The sequence below is a fragment of the Lonchura striata genome, chromosome 4 (genome assembly GCF_046129695.1).
Source record: "Lonchura striata isolate bLonStr1 chromosome 4, bLonStr1.mat, whole genome shotgun sequence".
NCBI lineage: Eukaryota > Metazoa > Chordata > Aves > Passeriformes > Estrildidae > Lonchura > Lonchura striata.
In genome coordinates, this window is record NC_134606.1 from 12502551 (window position 1) to 12522814 (window position 20264).

The following is a 20264-nucleotide window of genomic DNA, read 5'->3' on the forward strand; positions in this document are numbered from 1 at the left end:
CTCTGGCCTGGGGATTGCATGCAGGTGCCATGGCCTCCTGTGCAGTCCAGTGGGTGTCTGCTGTGGTGGGACACTGCAGCGAGCAGGCAGGGCTTGGTGGGACACTGTGCCTGGGATGCTGCTGCTCTGCAACGACCCCAGGGTTGCCTTCAGAGGCTGCCAGCTGCAGTGCAGTCTTCTCTTTTCTAGCTCACCTGAACTCCTGAGGTTTTCTTGATCAGGACCCTGGGGCAGAGGGAGGGCACAGCACACCCCATCTTCTAGCACATCCATGGTGCTGCATCCCCATTTTCCCTGCTTCCTAGTTCATCCTGGGACTCAAGGTAGTGAGCACACACCGCACACTGCTTCTCTGGATCCCACTGTGCTTGCAAAGTTGACCAAAGCGAGGTGAGGATGAGGTTAGAGGTAAAGCAGACAAAATTTGGCCAGTGGCTTAGGGAGATGCACTGTAAGCAGCAGATACAGGTGACCCCTGTGCAGTGACATCCAGAGTTTTTTACAAGTTTCAAACAATGATTTCTGGGAAGATGTGTCGGGGATGTGGCCTGGGTGCTCAATGGCTTTTATCTCTGTGTTTATCACAGGGGTGGGTGTGCAAAGAGCTCCAGAGTGCATGTCCTTGAGGGAATTAACTTGGGCACAGCTTTGCAGTGCCTTTTACCCTCAAGCACCATGGGTGGAGGGAGGCATTCTGTGGGACAGAGAAAAGACAGAAGGGTTTCAACTAGCCTTTGGACCTCTCCAGCAGCTGCTGATATAGCATCTACCTGGCCTGGCCTGGTTGTGTTATCCTCCGTGAGCTCCATTGGCACAGGACAGAGCAGGTGTGTGACAATGGGGCAGTGACAAGGAGTGCAGAGCATGACAGTTCTGATAGGGTCAGAGATGTTAGTGAGGACAGAGAAGGCAGTGCCACCTGGGTCAGTGCCATCAAGGACAGAGCAGGCAGGGCCATCGGGGCAGTGCAAGGCAATGCCATCAGGATTAGTGGTATGGGGACAGCACAGGGCAGTGCGATCAGGGTCACTGCTGTGGGGACAGTTCTATGGGGATAGTGCAGAGCACTGCCATCAGGCTTCATGCCGTGGGGACGGGGCAGGCAATGCCATTGCCATGTGCAGCACAGCAGAACCCACCGCCGAGGGTTGTATCCCCCGTCCCCACCCTGCGGCAACCCACGCATGGGATCCTGCCGGTGACCTCAGCGTGCGAGCGGGGCGGCGGCGGAGCCGGCGGGGCGGCGTTTCCCAGAGCCGGTGCGGGAGGGAGGGAGGCTCCGGCTGGATTGATGGGCTGTGAAGGGGGGCCAGGCGGAGGGGTGGGGGACAGGAGGGAAGGAAACGCTTCCTGGGTTGCGCTGAGCGAATCCTGCTCCGACCTGCAGCCGGGAGGGCGCTGCTGCCGCCGGCAGAGGCAGCGCTCGCCGACCCCCCCGGGAGCCGCGTCCCTGTTTGATTGCAGCCGGAAAAAAAAAGGTGCCGGGTTTGCCGGTCTCCCCTTCCTCTGGGCGACGGAACTTCGCCCCCATTCCACCGCTGTGCCGGGTCGCCCCCGCCCCGCCCCATCACCCGACCGGGCTTCGCATTATTATTCGTCTCAGCGCCGCCGGTGTTGTTCCGCTGGGCTCGGCTCGCTCCTCGGGTTCGTTGCGTGCTCCCGGCGCTAGGGAGAGCCGACATGTCCTACCAGGGCAAGAAGAGCATCCCCCACATAACGGTAAGCGGCCCCGGGCGCAGCGAGCGCTGCCCGCGCTCCTTTGTTCGCGGGCGGGGAAGGCGAGCGGCGGGAGCGCCGCGGCCGCGCAGCGCCCGGGGCCGCGGGCAGCCCCAGGCTGCGGGGCCGGCGCTCGCCGGAGCCGCGGTGCGGGCGCCGCCGCCCGTCCTCCTCCCGCTGGGAGCTCTGCGCGAGGACTGATTTAATTTAATTTTAAATTTTCATTAATTCGTTTTTATTTTATTTCTTTATTGTATTCTGCCTCCCCTTGCTCGCCCGCGCCCAGCCGGGGCTCGGCGCTGTGTGCTCGCTCCAGCCCGGGGCGGGGAGGGGAGGGAGGGCCGGCGGGGGGCTCGTCCCGGCGCTGTCGGGGCTGGGGCCGGGGTACCGCCCCCCCGAGGAGCCGGGCCCGGGGAGGCTCGGCCGCCGGGCGAGGCAGAACAAAAGAGGGAGGGGACCACCGCAGCACAACGTGCCCCTGCCACCGCCCCCCGCAGCGGGCAGGGGCAGCGCAGCCTCGGCGGGGCAGGGGCGGTGGGCCGGGGGGAGGCACAGGGTGCGGAGAAATGGGAGGTGGGCGAGCGTGGGCGTGGGGGGAAGCGTGGAAAATCAAAGAGCGCCATGATGCCAGCACCAACACCTCTGCGCGCTATTAATACATCAGGCGTGGTGGGAATCAGAAGTCAAAGAGTTAATCATAAGCATCCTCTTCTATCGGTGCCTGTCTCCCGCTAGATGCTTTTGTACCCAGAGAGAGCTACAATACGGTGTGCTTTCCATGCCAGAAAGAAAGGACCTGGATTCTTTGATACAGTATATGCTTTCGCTTGATACACACGATCTGTTATACAGGGGCTGAGATAAAGAACGGGCAGAGCTGGCGGATAGGGGTGTGGTGGGGGAAATCGCACCCGGAGCTTGCTCACACGGCAGAGGTTTCCCCCAGCACCGGTGTTGGTCTCCAGGTTGTTGCTTTCCTCCCGGGGGACTGGATCGGTGGATGATGGGGTCACTGTAGCTGTGGCACAAGATTGCTTGGGTTCGTGGAGCTTTCCCTGGAAAGCTGGCGCGGTGTGGCGGGGCAAATTTCGGTAGCTGAAGGAGCGGGTGGGTGTGGCACCTTCCTGAGCAAACCCGGTGCTCATCGGCACTAGTGGAGCCAGTCTTACAAAGCTTGTAAGCTCCTCGCGGTTTTCTCCCTGTACAATAAAAGCATCCTTCAGTCAAAAATATTTGATCGTGAGGGAAAAAACGTCTTTCTAAAAGCTGAGTTTCATGATACCAAAGTGCCGCATTTATGCAGGTTTCCACTATCAACAGGCGGCAGTGACTGGTGGCCAGGGCTGAGCCTGGGTGCTGCAGTGGATTTTGGGGTGATGGCTCCTCTTGCCTCGTTCCTCAGTGCGTTGTGTGACTTACAATTACTCAGGGCATGTCTGGGTTGGGAGAAGCCCCGGTTTCCCTCTGGGTGGGTGTCAGGTGCTTTGTGCATGGCTCAGTCTTCATTTGAATCTGGAGTGTAACAGGGTCACACCCATAGCTAGTTCTTTGCTCTCCAGTTTTGAGTAGAATGAGAAACTGGAAGAGTTAGGAGTCTTTGCCTTAGAATCAACAGTTCCTTTTAATTTCATCACTTTTCATAATTGTTTTCTCTGTGGTGTGGAGAGGATTGCTGTGAAAAGGAAAGCCCAAACCTCAGCCTTTTCTCTTTGAAATGGGATGTGCTGAAGCTTCTATAAATAAATATTCATTAACATTATTGTTGAGTTTTGTGACCAAATCAAAGGCATAAATTAACATTAGTGAAGTTGGCAGGCATCAAGGCTGGACTGTTTTGAGGTTTTTTTACACTTCTGGCCTTTCTCTTCCAGCAAAAGCAAATCAGGCACTTTGTGTCAGACCTTGTACACACTGCCTGTCCCACAAGAACCCACAGGGTCTATCTGTGTGTATCTTCTGAAGCCCCATTCTGGTGTGGTAAACCAGATGTTTCATCCAGCCACTAAGGAAATACATTGTAGCTTCAAGGCTTCTGGGCTCTAAGGAAATGTGATAGCTCTGTAGAAGTATGCAACATCACTGATGATCAAATAAGATAAAAATGTCACTTGTTACTGTACTTAACATTTCCCCCACTCACACTCCTGCTTTTTGGCGCTGCAGTGGCTACTGGGTTCATTGGAGAAGTGAGAAACTAATTTCTGATGGTGTCCTGGGTGCTGATACTTTGCTGCGGATTTTCCAGTAATACAAGTCTGTGTTACTTGCATGGGGCCACAAGCTGTCCTGAGCACACAACGCCCAGCAACAGCATCCCGCCACAGGCACTGCAGTTAGCAGTCAGTACCTGGCCAAAACTTCCCTCTGGGATCAGGTCTGCAGCATCAGGAACTGGGAATGGTTTCACCTCTGATTTATGTGGAAGCAGATACCACTCTTGGGAAGACAACCCTGTGGTATCCTGTCTGGGTTACTGCTCTTGGTGCACATGGCCATAATTTTGTCCTTGTCCTTAGCCTGACTGTGCCTCACCTCCTGCCTCCTTCAGACAGTAGGGCCTGACTGATAGCCCCTGCACCTCTTTTACCCAAAGCAGCTTTGTTCCTGCTTTCCCTTCTACCCCTGCTCATAGTAAAGACACTCTTGCACACAGCTCTCTTTGGCACGGGGCATCTCCCTGCTCTCATTCACAGATCTGCATGGGTTTTTTTTTGTTTCATCTGCCCCTTTTTTCCTTTCCATTTCAGCTTGTGAAAATTCATGCTTCTTGCATTTTAACTCATTTGTGGCTGTTCTGCTGCCTGTTATGCATCCCATGCAGTATCCAGGCTTGCTGTTAGTGGAGCACTAGTGTAAGGTGCCATTCAGTTGCGAGTCAGACTGGAGAAACTGGGCCCTTTTTTGTAACTACTGTGGGAGAGGAAGGACCTCTGCATTTGAAACACCAGACCAGTCTGGGGATGTATAATAGAAATGCACTGAACCATTAAGTGTAAGCATTTCAGTCTTCTGCACTGTGTTGAAGTCCTTGGCACGTGGGTTTCAAACTGCTGGTTCAGGAGTGTTAGTGGAGATGGAGCAGGGTGTGCATAAGGTAAGGGTGGCCAAGAGTCCAGGAGCACTTTTCCCAGCCTTTGTAGTATGGACAGCCACCATATCCATTGCCAAGGTGTTTTTCTGCAGGACGTGGCAATCTTTTGTGCTTGGGTTGTGCAGAATGTTCTCACGCAGACCAGATTTTTCAGGATATACCCCTCAGCCCATTGCTTTTAACATCACTATTATACTACTCTTGTGCAGCATGTTACAGGGAATCAATGAAGATGATGACACGGAAATACCTGTTACAAATTATTTTGGCTTCTGTGTTTTGGTAGCAGTTGGCAATTTTCAAGCAAGGCCTGAGCTTAGATGAACTCAGAATGGTAGCATGATTTGAAAAAGGCATGTGGCATGTTAAATGCCTGTGACAGGACGTGTTTGTTCCAGCAGCAACTGCACCCATTAAAACATAATGTGTGTGAGCTCAGTGAAGAGGAGGTGTGAACACCATTCTACTGAGCAAAGGCAGAATAGTCACCAAAGCAAATGCAAGGAGGCATTTGGGAGAGGAAAATGGTGCCTGAATCCCTTGGGGGATAAAAAAGGGAATCATCCTCCTGGGTATGGTCCAAGGATTGGTATATGAGTGGGGAAATGCACTGCTGATCCTGAGCTGACAGACTGTAAGGCACAGAGAGACACAGAGCACAAAAATGTGGTGTTACAGAGGAAGGATCTCATTACTGAGCATAACAAGAAAAGAAAGGAGAAGATCTGGCACTACACGAGGAAAAAAAAAAAAGTGGAAAAATGGGGAGACTGAAGAAATTCAGAGGAGTGGTCACAGAAAATAATTTTACTTGTTACCTTTAGAATAGGTATGAAGAGCGGTAAGGAGCAAGTAGGCTTCGTTGAAGATGCCAGAATACTTTGAGAGAGAGGTTTTCTGCTATGTGACACACTGGTTCAGGATGGAAACTTTCTGTTTGGTCTGAACAAAGTGCTGGGATAATGTGTGGTGTTCTGGTGTGAGATAACAGCAGTGTGAGAGCTGCCAGCCAATTAATTTTGGACACCGGGGGGATATATCCTACACATGAAGGACATGGTGAGTACATGGAATGGTGGACCAAAGTCCTTGTCTAGGTTTGGATCTGTTCTGTCTCTCCCCTGATTATGTTTTTTACCACTCACCTTTGTTTAACATGGTGTGTGAAGCTACACTCAGATTGCTCTGTTACTTGACAGAAGTGTTTGAAAAGCCTGCTGTGTGCTGGGCATGGGAACTGCCTCATGTTTCTATTCTGCTCTTGGTGCAAGATTTTGGCTGATTTAGACTGCACTTTTTTTCCTGTTTTAAAACACCAAGGTCTGGGACTCTGGATGCCTTTTTACTCTTGAACATATGCTTAATCCTCAAAATTACAGATTCCCATGTGAGTCTGTTTAACAGACTTGCCCCCTCTCAGTTTACTCATCTGTTGGTGAACATAGGTAAATTCACCGTGTAGTGGACTGGACTTCAGCCTGGCAGCTCTGGCAATGCTTCAGCTGCTTCCAACAACCATTTCCATGATTCTGTGACACATCTTTTCCTTTCTTTTTTCTATAGGAGAAAAAGTGGCTACTTTTTCATATGTCAGTTCCATATGGTGACTTTAATTACATTCAGAGTAGGTCCTTTTGGGGACATTTCTATGGAGACTGAAACCTTTGGCAGAGAAGGAAGGGTTTGGGGCAGTGAGTCCTTTAACTGCCACAGCAAGTTCATCAGTCAGTGCCCTCAGCAGACCGTCAGTGTTTTCAGCATCATAGCTGGTGCCACTACAGAGAACTGAGCTGTGCTTTGCTGGAAGCTGGGCAGGTTTGGAAAAAGGACAGTGGCTGTCTGGGAAGACACCTGATGCAGTGGGGTGCTTGTCTGAATCTTCTTGCAAATGCTGAGAGCAACTGCTGCCAATGAACCACTTTTGTGATGAGAGATCAGGATCTGTTGTCTACTTCATTGCAATTTCTTTCAGAATCAAGAATTTTTGAGTGGTAAAAGTGTGAAACTTCCATTTTAATTTGGAGGAGCCAGCAGAGGCTGCTGGCTTGTGAAGCACTTGGGAGTTAGTTGAGATAAACTTGGGTTTGGTATCTATGAGAGAGATAAATGCTTTTTTATGTGTGAGAAAGAGGGAACAGAGGGAACAGAGATGAGCAGCAAAATAATTTGCAGGTCTTGCTGCGTGTGCAGATGGTCATCTTTCCCCTGAAGCAGAGATACTTTGGGATTATGTTTGCTTGTCACAAGACAAAAGTTTTCATCTGTAGTACGTGTCCTAATGAGTTTTAAGGTGTATTGTTAATGAATAATAAATTTTCCTGCTGACTTCAGTGAAGTCTATATTCAGTGTAAAATCTCCTATGTGTAATTGTTAGGATCCAGGTGGCTGGCTAGAGGAGTAGGCAGTGCTCAGAGTGAAGAGGCTATGGAAGGGAAATCAGGGCTGATACCATGTGAGGTGAGGCAGCAAGCATCACAACTTGCTCCCACTGGTAGAAAAAGTAGGTATGTGACCCAAAATGACAGCACTAAGTGTCTGAGTGCAAATAGTACACGATAACCACTGCATTTAGCTGATCATGAATTATCATTGCCAACATAATCTTAAAGGCATTTTCTACTATTCTGTTTCCCTTGCATCCACCTGCTCTGTCAGAGAAGGGATTCCATATGATCTTAGTTGGATTTTGACTGTGATTGGTGCCAAGTCAGTTATGTCCCAGTAACCTGATGCAGATTTCTGATTAGAACTTAGATAAAACACATTTTCAGTTCAGTGGCCTAGAGAAGTCAGCCATGCTGTAAATGACTGTTATTTTCTTCCCAAGTTTAAGCTTTCCTATGAATGTCTTGCTGGGATTTTGAGATCCCCTTTAATTGACATAACCTGCTATAACCCAGGGGATGTGTATAGCAACATACGATGCAATGGTTTCATCCCTCCAGCCTCTACTTAAATGAAACCCCTGCTGATGCCAATGAATATTGTCATCAATAAGATGTTTGTTGTGCTTCCCTTCTAAAAACAAAGCAAAGATGGCATTTTCAGTGAAGAAGTCCCCCTGGAGTTGGTAGCTGTAGGAGTAGCCCCTTTAGAGTGGGTGATTAAGCAATGAAACTGCCGGCTGAATAGGAAGCCAGGTCTCAAAAGGGGAAACAAAAGAACATCAGATCTCTTAAATGAATAAAGATGAATGAATACATTGGCTACAGACCAAGATAGAGCATTATTACAATCAGCATAATCCTTCCTAAATTAATTGCCATATAGTAGAGTGCATCTGTTAAGAAAAGAACCTTAAAAGCAGGATTCTGTCAGAATCCTGGCCTATCAGAAATGATGCCTCAAGGATGGAGTGTTTTACAAGGAATTCCCAGAGTTGATTCAGGGTTCACCCTAGCTAAAAGCCACTTCCTATGCAGGGTAATATAGATGTGAAATTCAAAAGGAGGGATACCGCTGATTAAAAACAGATCTTTTCTAGGCAGACAGTACTTCATGAAATCCCATTTACAGCTCTTTGATCCTTATGAAAGGATTTTAAGCAAACATTCCTCTTGGGAAGGATATCTTTCTTCTTCTGCTATTAAGTTTTAAAATGTTCCTTATTTGTAAGTACTTTTCTAAAAATGAGATAATTTAACTGTATTGTATCACAGCTGGGTCTGAATCTGACGAGCTCTGACAAAAGACAACCAAATATATCCACCCACACAGAAAAACTAAATCTCTTGTACAATGTGGGAAATAAGTCTGCAAGAATGAACACATGGAAGCACAGAGAAGCTCTGAGTATATCCTTCCACTATTTGCCAGTGGGTCTTCAGCCTTTGAGAAATGTCTTCCGTGCAAATAGTCTTCTTGTGGAGATTTAGATAATCAAGGAGAACACAAATATCAGCCTGTGTTTCTTGCATGTTCCCTCTGAACTGAATTCTGTGTCTTTTGTATCTCTCGGTGGACTCTTTAAAACCTTAGTAACAAAGAATTCTACCTCTCAAACGCTAAAAAAGTAATGTCTTGGCTGCCAGTGTGATAACACGATAATGCCTTTTTATGTCTATTGCATTTGATCTGATGTCTTTTAAACTACATGCCTTTATAAACAGAGAACTGAAGTGCAGGTGGATTTAGAATTTAAACTGTTTCCAAAAGGCTATTTAGCATAAAATCCTTAATCTTCAGGGCTCTTGACTAATCTGGGTTGTAGAGAAAACAGCCATTGTTGCTCTGGAGATGTATGGACAATGTTACATTCTAGTAAGTCTTACAATTACACAGACAGTGAAATCACTGCTGAGTATTTCTTCATTCTCTAGGCATGGAACATCTGGGTTTGAGTGTTGCAAAGACTTTTTTTAGTTGGCAAAAGCTGCAATGCAGCAATTGTAGAGGTGCAAAGCAAGAATTAAGCAGCACAGCACTTAGACCTGTAGGCTGGATAAGTTATACGAACTTAATTGTATATAAATGCTAAAGCAAACTGTAAATAGTTAAAAAATATGTGGTTTACTTGATTTAGAGATGAAGATCTGATAGGAAGATGTTCCATTTGTGGACGAAAAACAAAAATGTAATAGCATATATTGGAATTGCAGTCTGGACAGATGCTGCTATTTGACGGAAACACTACTCTTGGATTTCCTTGGAATCTTTTGGTATGGCTAGAATACATAATGTTTTGGTTTTTTTTAAACTCTATCTTGTGTCACAGACGTGTGGTTTTCTGCGAAAGGTTCTTGCAGATGCAGTGCATAGATTTCAATGGTGTAGAGAAGTGTGTGGTTTCTATAACTTGTGCTGCATTGTATTTTGACACGCTGCACCAATTTGAAATAATGTTTGGTAAATCTTATGGCAGTTTTATTTTTTGTGTTACTGTGTTTTAGTAGTCCCAAGAAGCAGATTTGAGAACTGCATGTCTAAAAGCTATTTGAATTTTGTTGTGTATTTTTAGATACTTCCAGCTCTGAGGGGAGTGGGTGAATTGGAAAAGGCTAATTTTAAATTTCTTTGCAACTGTTCTTGCTCTAGCATTTGGTTTGCAATTTCGAATAATGTACATCAAAGTGATTTTCTGCCCAAGGGAAATCGGTTTAATTTGTTTTTGCATGGAGCCCCGTGCAGGACTGGGGACCATGGCAGGGCTCAGGCTCGTGGTCCTGAAGGTTGGTCAGATGCTGCTTCTCTGCTGGCCTTTCGCCATTGGTGTGCATGAAAATGTGGACACGCTTCCAAGAGCTGAGCCAAGCTGACTCAAACCCCAGCAAAACAGGCAGTTTGTACAAAGTGTGCCAGTCACCAGCTTCCAGATGTTTCGTGTTGCTCTTGCTGTAGTGGAAACAATAGTTGTGAGGGAGCGACAGCCGCCGCCTCCAGTCTGAGCAGGCAGCCCCTCCTCCTGCAGCGAACAGCCGCGGTTGTGGCATCTCCTTCTGCTGCCATGAAAATTGCTGTCATGTCACAGACTAAGCTCTGCAGCTTTGCTGCCAGGTTAAGCAGGAGAAGCTAGACTGTGATTAGGAAAAGATCCCCAGGGAAGCAGTGTGCAGAGTTTGAAGGTGAAGGGCTGGGAGTAGTAGGAATGTCTGTATCATACTCAGCAGCGGGCTGAGCCAAGAAGTGCCAGTGCCTGTAAAATGGAGCTGTAGGGGATACAGCAGATACACATCGTGGCTGAGCTCATGCTGTGTCATGGCTGGGCACAGAACTCGAGGCAAACAGCATTGCAGCAATGCAGTTGCATCATTGCAATAGTGTAGGGTGGAGAAGAAACACCTTGGCTCCCACACCCTGCAGTGACTGCAGAGCATGGATTTACAGTGTGCTTTCTGCATCTCCCTGGTCAGTAAGAGCAGGGTTTTTTACCCCTTGCATCTTGGCATCCCATGAACTGTTCAATGTAATACTCCCTCTCTGTTTTGCCATGTTCCTACAGCCTATCCTTGGCAGCCTGGAGGGAGGAGAGGGCCTGAGCAGCTTATTTTGGCTTGCAGCAGGAAGAGCTGGGCTGGCAGCTTCTTGTGCCAGGCAATGCACTGAAGGCTTGGTATGGAGCCCTTGAGCTCAGCAGGCAGGGCAGCAGTGCCTGAGGCACCTGTCAGCTGAACAGAAAAGTGGCAGCCACCCTAGAAAGGCTGACAGTGCTGTCACCTCCTGAGCTGAGTGATGAGCCTGTTGCTGTTTGCATTGTGAGAGCACATGAGGGTAAGTGACTGGCTGAGGGTACCTCTGGGAGCTGGGTGTTCTTCCTCATGGAGATTACAGCTGGGAAAGAGAAATACAGGCCAGCTCTGCTGGGATTAGTTCAGGAGTTTCAGGTCACTCCTCCCTTCCCTCACTGCTTTCCCCAGGGCACTGCAGAGAGTGTCTCTCCTCCAGCCTGAAACAAGGAGAAGAGGACTCTGGTCCCTAATTTACCTGGACATTTGTCACTTGGTAAGAAAATTGCGAGCAGTCTGCCTGACATCATGCCCCTGGTAAATAATAAATGGCCCCTGGTCACACACAGCCTTCTGCATACCTAAGAAGTCTAAGCCACTTCACAGAGCCTGCGTGTGCCCAGATTTCTGTTCAGGATTTCACTGCAGCAAGGACCAGTGCGGGATCACCCAGGCTCCAGTGGCTGTCCCTGAACCTGTGACTGGGCTGTAGCAGGGAGTGAATACTGCACATGAACCAGCCATTTGTATGAAATCTTGTCTCATGAAGAATACAACCAATTGCTTGTCAATATTAATCTGTGCCTCCTTTCTAGTAATTTATTTTTGTTTCATTTTTCCAGCCTATTCATGGAAGTGCATCTCTGTGATCTGTGCATTCAGGGATTGGGTACTGCTGCTTTGGCTAAGGACAAGCCAGCCCTGGTCTGGAGCAGGGTGTTTGAGGCAGTGCTGGTGTGCTGCTGAGGTGTCCACAGGGCACCCAAACCTCCCCTGGGTTGCTGGTGCCTTCGACACCATCTGTCTCAAGGTGCTCTGCTTTGCAGCAATCTGTAACGTGTCCTACACTTCACAGATCAAGCTGGTTGGGAGATGTTCCAACAAAACTCTTTTCCTTCTGAATTTGCTCATACGCTGGAATGGAAGCATGCTAGAGATGCTTCTGCAGCTCTCAGATTCTGATGAAACCTGGGCAAGGCTCCACAGCACTGTCCCCAGTGGCTTGGCACTCTACCCGGGGTTGTGTGTTTTTTTGGCAGCCTGGTCTTCCATGACTTCTGATACCCAGCTGAGGGAACCTTAGCCTCAGGTGCAGGACTGCTCTTGCAACAATTATGAATTGTTTGTATTTTCTTCTGACGTGTAAAGAATTAAAATTTTCAAAGTCTCCATGAAGTGCAGGTTATTTATTCTGTACCAGAATTTCTTACACCCTCCAAAATTCTGAACAAGGAGAGACTTTGTAGCTGAATGTTCAGTAATCCTTTATAGGATATGAGGCCTAATTTAATGGCTAGTTCCGTAATTGAGTTTTTTCTTAAGACTGCATGTGTATCTTTTTTAGATTAGCTTATTCTAATATCTAATTTTTTTACTTACATATTTATATCTATATGTAAAAACATTTACAATCCTTATGTGTACAGTTATTTTTCTGGAGCTGCGCTTCAGCTTTCAGTCTGTTTTATTTTCCTTGCCTGTTACATTTGTTTCTACTTATTATGCATCTTCTCCTGTTTTAAAATAAATGAAATGTAGAACTTCTTGGTGAGGGTGCTGATTTTTGCACTCCTTAGCAGTGACAGATGCAGTGCTCTGGGAACACTGCCTGCCTCCATTAGTAAGCTTGTGCTTCTTGTAATTGAACAGTATTAATGTTTAGGAAGGCAACTGAATGAGCTTAAAAAGAGCTCACAAGATGGTGGTCCCTGCAGGTCAGCAGGCAGTGTAGTAAATCATCATAGTGAGGAGGTGCAACTGCCAGCACGTGGCAAAATAACTTACTACTATTCTGACTGCCAGGTCACAAGTCCTGCTGCAACTACAAGTGACAGTAGAGAGGCTGGGGAGAAAACAGGGAGCCTGCTCTGGCAAATTCCAGATGGAGGACTTGCATTCATCTCTGTTCTCCAATGAGAGGGTAACAGTGTCTGAGGCAGGTCCTGGGGACAGATGTCAGCATAGTTCTGTGCCTTGGTTCCCCGCCAAGGTCATGTTGCTCTGCATGTGGAGAAGAGCTTCAGACCTGCTGTGTACATACTCTTTTGTTGTGCACTGTATTTAAAATGCCTTTCCCCCACTTCTTCCTCCCTTAAAAGTGTCTGTTTCTCCCTTTGTCCTTTTTCTAAAATGATACAGGGGGCTAGAAAAACTTTGAACGTGCAAAATTGTTCAAGTACAAGCTAAAAAGTAAATGTGCATTGTATTACAGAGGTTACATTGTAACACCCTTAGCTCTGCCTTAGCACTTTTTAATGAACAGTTTTTTTAGAAATTTATTGGTTTTGTTGTCCTGGTTTTATAGACTAAGAATATATCAACTTGTTTACTTTCTAAAGTGGGAACTCGGGTCATTCATAGTTTATATACCTGAGTCATGCTGTAATTAAAGCAGGAATTGAATCTGGACTGAGTAGTATAAAACATAGACAAACTGGAGATTCTGAGTTATTGTCTGGTGAGCCAAGGAAATAATTTATAATAAATGGCTATTTTTATATATGAATGGGAAAAAATGGTTCTGACTGCTTTAAGAGTTTTCCAGCATTCACAGTCGTTTGGCAAAATTCTTTCCAAAAGTGTTATGTACTTGTCATGGTTTAACCCCAGCTGGCAGCTCAGCCTCACACAACCACTTGCTCAGTTCTTCCCCACCCCACCCCACCCCACTGTGGGATGGGGAGAGAATTGGAAGGGTAAAAGTGAAAAAACTTGCGGGTTGAGATGAAAACACTTTGATAATGGAAATAGAATAATCGTAATAATAGTAATGATAATAATGCAATTGGTAGGAAAATAAAAAAGAGAGGTTATTAAAACCAAAGAAGGACAAGTGATGCACAATACAATTGGTTACCACCCCCCTCTTGATGCCCTGCTAGTCCTGAGGCATTGCTCCCCCCATCAATCTCCCCCTGACTTTTCATTGCTGAGCATGATGGCTTATGGTATGGAATATCCCTTGGGTCAGCTGGGGTCTGTCCCAGCTATCCCCCTCCCAATTCCTTGTGCTCACCCAGCCTCTTTCCTGGTGATGAGGAGAAGAGATATTCACTCTCTAAGCTCTGCATAGCACTAGCTAAAACGTCCTTGTGCTATCAGCACTGTTTCCAGCACAAATCCAAAACAGGCCCATACAAGCTGCTGTGAGGAGGATTAACTACCCCTGCTAAAGTCAGATGAGCACTGAAATTATGGACTTTCCCTGTCTTTGGGTAGGTGGTAGGGGGCTGGCATTTTCAGTATGCCTTTTTCAATGAGAGAGTTTAAGTACTGGTTCTCTGGAATATCCACTGATAAAATCTGTTTTCTATAAAATGTAGTTTTTGAGAACAGAAGATAACCATTTGAATAGAGAAGAATATAAGCAGACAGTTGTTGTGAACAGTAACTCTTGCAGACTTGATATTTTGAACAGTCTTTCTTGGAAAAAAAAAGTTTTCTTCCTGGCACTTTATAAAATACCAGGAGGTGGTGGGTCTTTGAGCTGTTTGTATGATATTTCAGGTGAGCCAAACTTTGGAGGCTGCATTCTGTTCTCATGCATGGAGTGAATGAGACAGGACATATGGGCAGTGTCAGCAAAGAGTGTCCCCAGTTCAACAGCCTTTGCCCTGCAGAAATCACCAGTTGATTAAATTAATTCTTCATGCCCACTAGAAACCCTGTTCAGCTGGGGGTCTGTGCCACAGTACAGGAGACAGGAGCTGTGGGCCATGTCCCTTGGCTCCTGCTGAGCTGGTGTTGAAGGAGCTTCCCTGGTAAGGAATTTCTAAGTGGCAGGGCTAAGCAGCCTCTTGTGACCTTGTCCCTCCCCACTCAAAGCTTTTTTACTTTTCCAGAGATGCCAAGGGCACCAAGTGAGCTCAGCTTGGCCACTGCAGTGTTGGGCAGATTCTTCTGGGGGCTTCTCTTTCCCTTTTGGCCCTTGTGCAATGAGGTGGTAAAAGGGGGATGTAGTGGCATTTCAGGTGTTTCTATGTGCAGTGGTTGCTGCTTTGAGCAAAATGAACTGTGGTGATGACGAGGTCTTGTGTTCCAAAAGTCAGGAATAAACTGAAACTCCTGAAATAGGGTGAAACTATAATATTCACTGAAACTTATCAATTAAACTATCCTGTCCACTGTCTGTGTACCCACATGAACTCACCTTTATATAGTGTTTGATATTAATGGATTTCTTTATAATATGAGCATATTTGTTATCATAAATACATTATTATATTTACTTATTTTGACAAACCCACATTTTCCCTTTTTTTTCCCTCCAGAGTGACCGACTGCTCATTAAGGGTGGAAGAATTATCAATGATGACCACTCCTTCTATGCAGACCTGTACCTTGAAGATGGACTTATAAAGTTGGTTTTATAAAATACCGATTTTTTGCATGCATGTTAGCATAGATACTGTGATTTCTTGATCGTGCTGACTTAAAATTTTTTGTAGGCAGAATCTCAGTTACCTCTAAATGTGAGAGTGCAGTTGAGGAGTGTTTAATTATTAAATTCTGCCATTTTATCTTCACTAAGATTAGATAAGTAGAAAATTTCTTTGCTGTAAATTTGAGATATTTGCTTTTCAAACAGTTCAATCACAGCTTCTTCTGAAATAGTTAAGGCAAGTAGGCACTCTCCAGAAAAGAAGTAATGCTAAGGACAGTGTAACTTTTGAGTCTGTGAATGGCAGAAAGCTCTCTGCAGCCTTTCTCCCTGTACCTAGTCAATGCAATTGCAGCCATGCTGTTAAGGATTGTAGGGCACAAAAATCTGAAATATGCCCCACGTTGCATGGTGCAAATGAGGTCCTGCTATGTCTCAGTTGCTGAACCACAGCACGTTCTGTTCCTATAATGTTGTTGGGCATTGTTACACAATTAGAAAGCAAGGTCTGATGTATCAGGCTATAAAATACAGGAACTGGGAAAGTATTTGTTGGTGAAAAACTTGAAATACATGTTACTGATGGCCTGGGAAACTGTAACAGAGATGTCCGTGTGCTCTGCTGGTCCTGCCTTGGCTTAGTGGAGATGAGGGTCTCAAAGGTTTGCAAAGTTATGTAGTGTGTATGAGCACTCTGATGTACATAAGGATCAAAGCCTTTTTCATGACTGCTAAACATTTTCACTAGTGACCTAAGAAGCTTGGTCTCCAGAGGCTATAATTTGGTGCACAGAAACATAATTATGGTTATCTAGTAAATAATTAATTGCCTACTTGTTTTCAGAAATCCTTAAGAAAATAACATCAGATTAAAAATTCAATTCTTTACATATCTGTGACTGCTTATGTTACTACGATTCAGGTTATTATAAAAGAAAAAAATCTGAACAGTTTCATCCATGGACTATGCAGTTTTCTTTTTAATACTTCAGTCTGCCTTTCCATTTCTAGGGTTAATTGCATTGCAGAAGTGGCAAAAGTGGAGAAGACACAACATTTTGAACACATACCTATTTTTAAAGCAATAGTTAACCAAGTTGTACTCTCTTTGATGGGTGTTTTTGTTGAATTTTTCTGAGGTTTTGTTAGTTGAGGTACAAAACTTCTGTTAACACTTGTAAGCATTAAAACTATTTAAACAACTAAATGCACGAGATGCTGAGAGCCTCAGACTGCTGTGAATTTTTGGCTTAGATTCCAGAAATGCAATGGCAGTTAGTAGGCAGGTTAGCAATGCCAATCTTTCACCTGCCCTTATTAAGTACATAGACTCCCTCTGAAATCCATGTGTGGATCCGGACATCCAGGAAGAACCTCAGCTACCCAAGCTAATTAGGGTTAATAATGAACAGACAGGCAAGATCTTAATTATTAAGAAGCATTTATCTTTGCCCAAGGAGGCAAGTTCTCTATTTAGCACCCTGAAATATGCCTGGCTCCCTATATTTAGATGACCCAAGATTTTTCTTTGTAAACTGTGCAAGAAGTCCTGCTCTGAAATAATTTGTGAGGGCAGCCTGCTGTGGGATGGGGTTGGGTCCTTACTGTGTTCAGATTATAAATTCTGCAACCTAAGAAAGCTCTGGGTTTGTTTGATTTCTTGGTTTCTTCAGGTGGAACTGCCCATTGTGTCTGAATAATTAAAATAATTGTTAAATGTAGCTTGAGCTTGTTTGGAGCTGGACCTTGAAACTCAGTCATCCGCAATTCCGTTGATGCTAAAACTTTCCAGCTGCAGATCCTGCTGATAATACAGAATTCTAATACAGAATGGAGCAGACACCAAACCACTCAGCCCAGAATAGGCAATAGTGTCCTGGTTTTACCAGGCTATAAAAGATCTGGGTTATTTTTCTCACTCTGAAATGAAAACTGATTGGAAGAGAGAGGGTTGAGTTTTTCTTGCAGCCTAATGAAAAGATTTGGGTCTTTTAATGCTTTTAATGCAGATCATTCTGCAGAGAGCAAAGCAGATGTAACCTTGAGTGTGTTTGAAGGTCAGCTATAATTTGGAGGATGGTCGATGTTTCTTCCTGCCAATCAATGCTCAAATGGGCTCCCTAGGTACAAGGAGCAGTGGTGCATGTGGATTTTTCCTACTTGAAACTTAAGCCCTGCACACTCAGATGGCAGCTGAGAGGCAGTTCTCCAGTATCTAAAGAGTATTTTAAATATTTGGTAATTTAAATTGGCATATAAATAATTTATTTTGTCTACATCTCTTCTGCCTTTGTTATCCCATGAGGAAGTGAGCCCTGTGCCAAGTGACAGGTCATGATCTGGTGCTTGCTCCATCCCTGCCAAGGGGAAGGGTTGGAGGAACAAACAAGTGGCAGGGTAGGGGACTGCGGGTATGGTCTCCAGAGCTGGGCAATTGATGAGTCAGGTTAGGGGGAGCCTCAGATGTCTAAAAACTGCAGAAAGCACCACCATGGAGTTCTGTGGGAGGTTTTTAGTTTCTTTGGATGAAGCTTAGGAAGGGCTAAAACCTGCTGTTTCTGTTGTGCTTTAATCAGCTCATGTACAACAGAATTTACCAACTTGTTCATCTGAAAATGGCAGACAGCATCAGCTTTCTCTGGGTCTGAGTTTTGTGGTTGCTGACATATGAGAAAACCAGCTCAATCATTTGTACAGTGTCTAGAATGCAGTTATATGCACTGTTGTATTTTTTCACCCACAAGTAATAGAACTCCAATCTTACTCACATACACTTTGCATTAATGAATGAGCAATTCAGGAACCCTGTCACATTATCTCTTACTCTCTGTTCTACTTGGACAGAATAAAAATAACCTTGAGCACCAGTGAAGACCAGACTTCTCCCTGCCTTAATCTTGATGCCAGGGCAAGCGATGAGACAGGTTTCTGACAGATAGTACTGCAGCATCATCCACAAAGGCCATTTGGTCCCATGTCACTTCAACATGGATGATTTCAGCTGAGTAAGATGTTACTCAATCATACATTGGAAATGACGAGCATTGAGTCATCAAAAAACTTCAATATATAGTTAGCACACTTTCACTTTGTTAGGACATGTGTCTTCTTGAAGAGGAAACTGGTGAATACTGATCGTGGAAGAAAATAAAAATTAATTGCTTTTTTGTGAAGGTTTATATTAGTATTATTCTCAGAAGGTGTGTTAGTACTTGAAGTACAGTTACTCCTTGGACATACTCAAAGGAGATGGGTCATAGTTAATTTTTTTTCCTGGTTTAATTTCTTAGCCACATAGATGCTGTACAAAGGAGGAGGGTTGGTCTGATTAAAATCTTGGGGATAGAGTTGACTAAGGACAATTAGTACCATTACTACACATGGGCTGCCTAATTTTATGCAGGCATTGAATCTGCTCATGGGTGCAGTGCCTTATGATACACCTTTGTGAGGAACATTTTTAAAACAGAGGAGCTGCTTGCAGCTTTTGTTTGTGGAATTGCATGTGCTGGGCAGCTGCTGGTTTTGCACCCAGGCTGGTTCCCTGTTTGTCAGGGTGCTGTTCACACTGCACAGCTGCACACAGGTTGTGACAGTGCTGCCCATGCTGATGGCCATTAGGTGCCAGACGTGGAGGTGCCAGCTCTCATGAGGAAGCCCTCCTGGATTTGTTCAGTGCTGTGACCCCATCCTGGGATGCCCATGAGGAGTTTGCTCAGGGAATGGCTGTGCTTCCCTCCAGCCAGAGCCCAGGGTACCAGGGGAAATGAGCTGCTGGAGGGGATATTTTTGCATAGCAAATGAAACAGATTCTTGACCTCTTGGGGCTATTTATTAACTCTGCTAGTTTGGCCAGATTCCAATGTGGATAATTATCCCTGTTTTTCTTATTTTCTCACTGGTTTTAATGAATAGTTATATTCACTTCTGGATCTATCTTATCACAGTTGGCTGTTAATCAGTTGCTGTGTTGTGAACTGTAGGTGGAAGTTGCATTTTAATATGGGAAACAGATTCAGCAGCTCAGATGTCTGTGGTATTTATTTAGCTGTGGATAAATGTTATTTTATCCAGAAAAAAAAAAATTAGGACAAGGACTCTGTGTCTGTAACATGAGATAAACTAAGTGAACTTTAACTACCTTACAGTTACCTCTAAGCCCAAATACATTGAGGTGCAGCAGTGCAGAGACATAGCTTCCACACAGGCCCATACCTCCCCCTGTTTGGCGCCATGCAAAGTAGATGATAAAATGTAGTGTGTCTTTAAAAGTTAAAGTTTAATTTCTTTGTAGCTGAGTCTATAAATAATAAAAGTATTTTGATCATAAGTATCTGGAGTTTGATATTGGTATGGGGGACAGATTAATATTTTTAATAGTGAAAAAAAAAAATCCTGCTTTGAAGACCTGAAGGGAAAAAGATGGCAACAGCTAATTCTAATTTTTCTACACAGTTATGCAGAATGTTTCACTGACTTTTAACTTCAAAAGGAAGATGAAGAATATGGGACATGGTAGATTAAACATGTTTAGGTCTCTTAGATATGTATTTCTGTATCTTAGGTTATTTAGATTTCTTTTTAAGGATAAATTTGCATTGCATGATGACAAAGTAATTGTAACATTTTCTGATATGCCTTTGCTTCTGCCATATATTTTTACAATTTCAGCTTGCTCCCATATTTGATCTATGTTTTCCTATTTTCATTTAAGAACTTAATATATGAAACTGGAGCCCCCAAGAGAGCATTAAGTGTACATAATTTGAATTGTTTAAAGATAGAAATCATAGAAAAAATAATCAATTTTTAATGCTGGTGCATTACAACTCCTTTATTGGCCACTAGAGCCATGCAAAGCAAACAGAGCTCATGGCTCAGCGAGGCAGCTCTCCTCTGCTTTGTTCTGCTGTG

The 20264-nt window shown here is 45.0% G+C and overlaps 1 protein-coding gene across 2 annotated transcripts in view; it reads left to right on the top strand.

Annotated features, from left to right (window-relative positions):
* The window catches only part of CRMP1 (collapsin response mediator protein 1), a 48219-nt gene that overhangs the window by 1452 nt on the left and 26503 nt on the right, over nt 1–20264 (top strand). The window contains exons 1-2 of one of the 2 annotated variants that reach the window (XM_021550766.3): nt 1463–1719; nt 15241–15329. In XM_021550766.3, coding sequence (XP_021406441.1) covers nt 1681–1719; nt 15241–15329 — 128 coding nt within the window. In that variant the 5' untranslated portion in view covers nt 1463–1680. Of the gene's footprint in view, nt 1–1462; nt 1720–15240; nt 15330–20264 lie in introns of those variants that run through there. The other variant, XM_021550765.3, reaches the window with a different exon arrangement.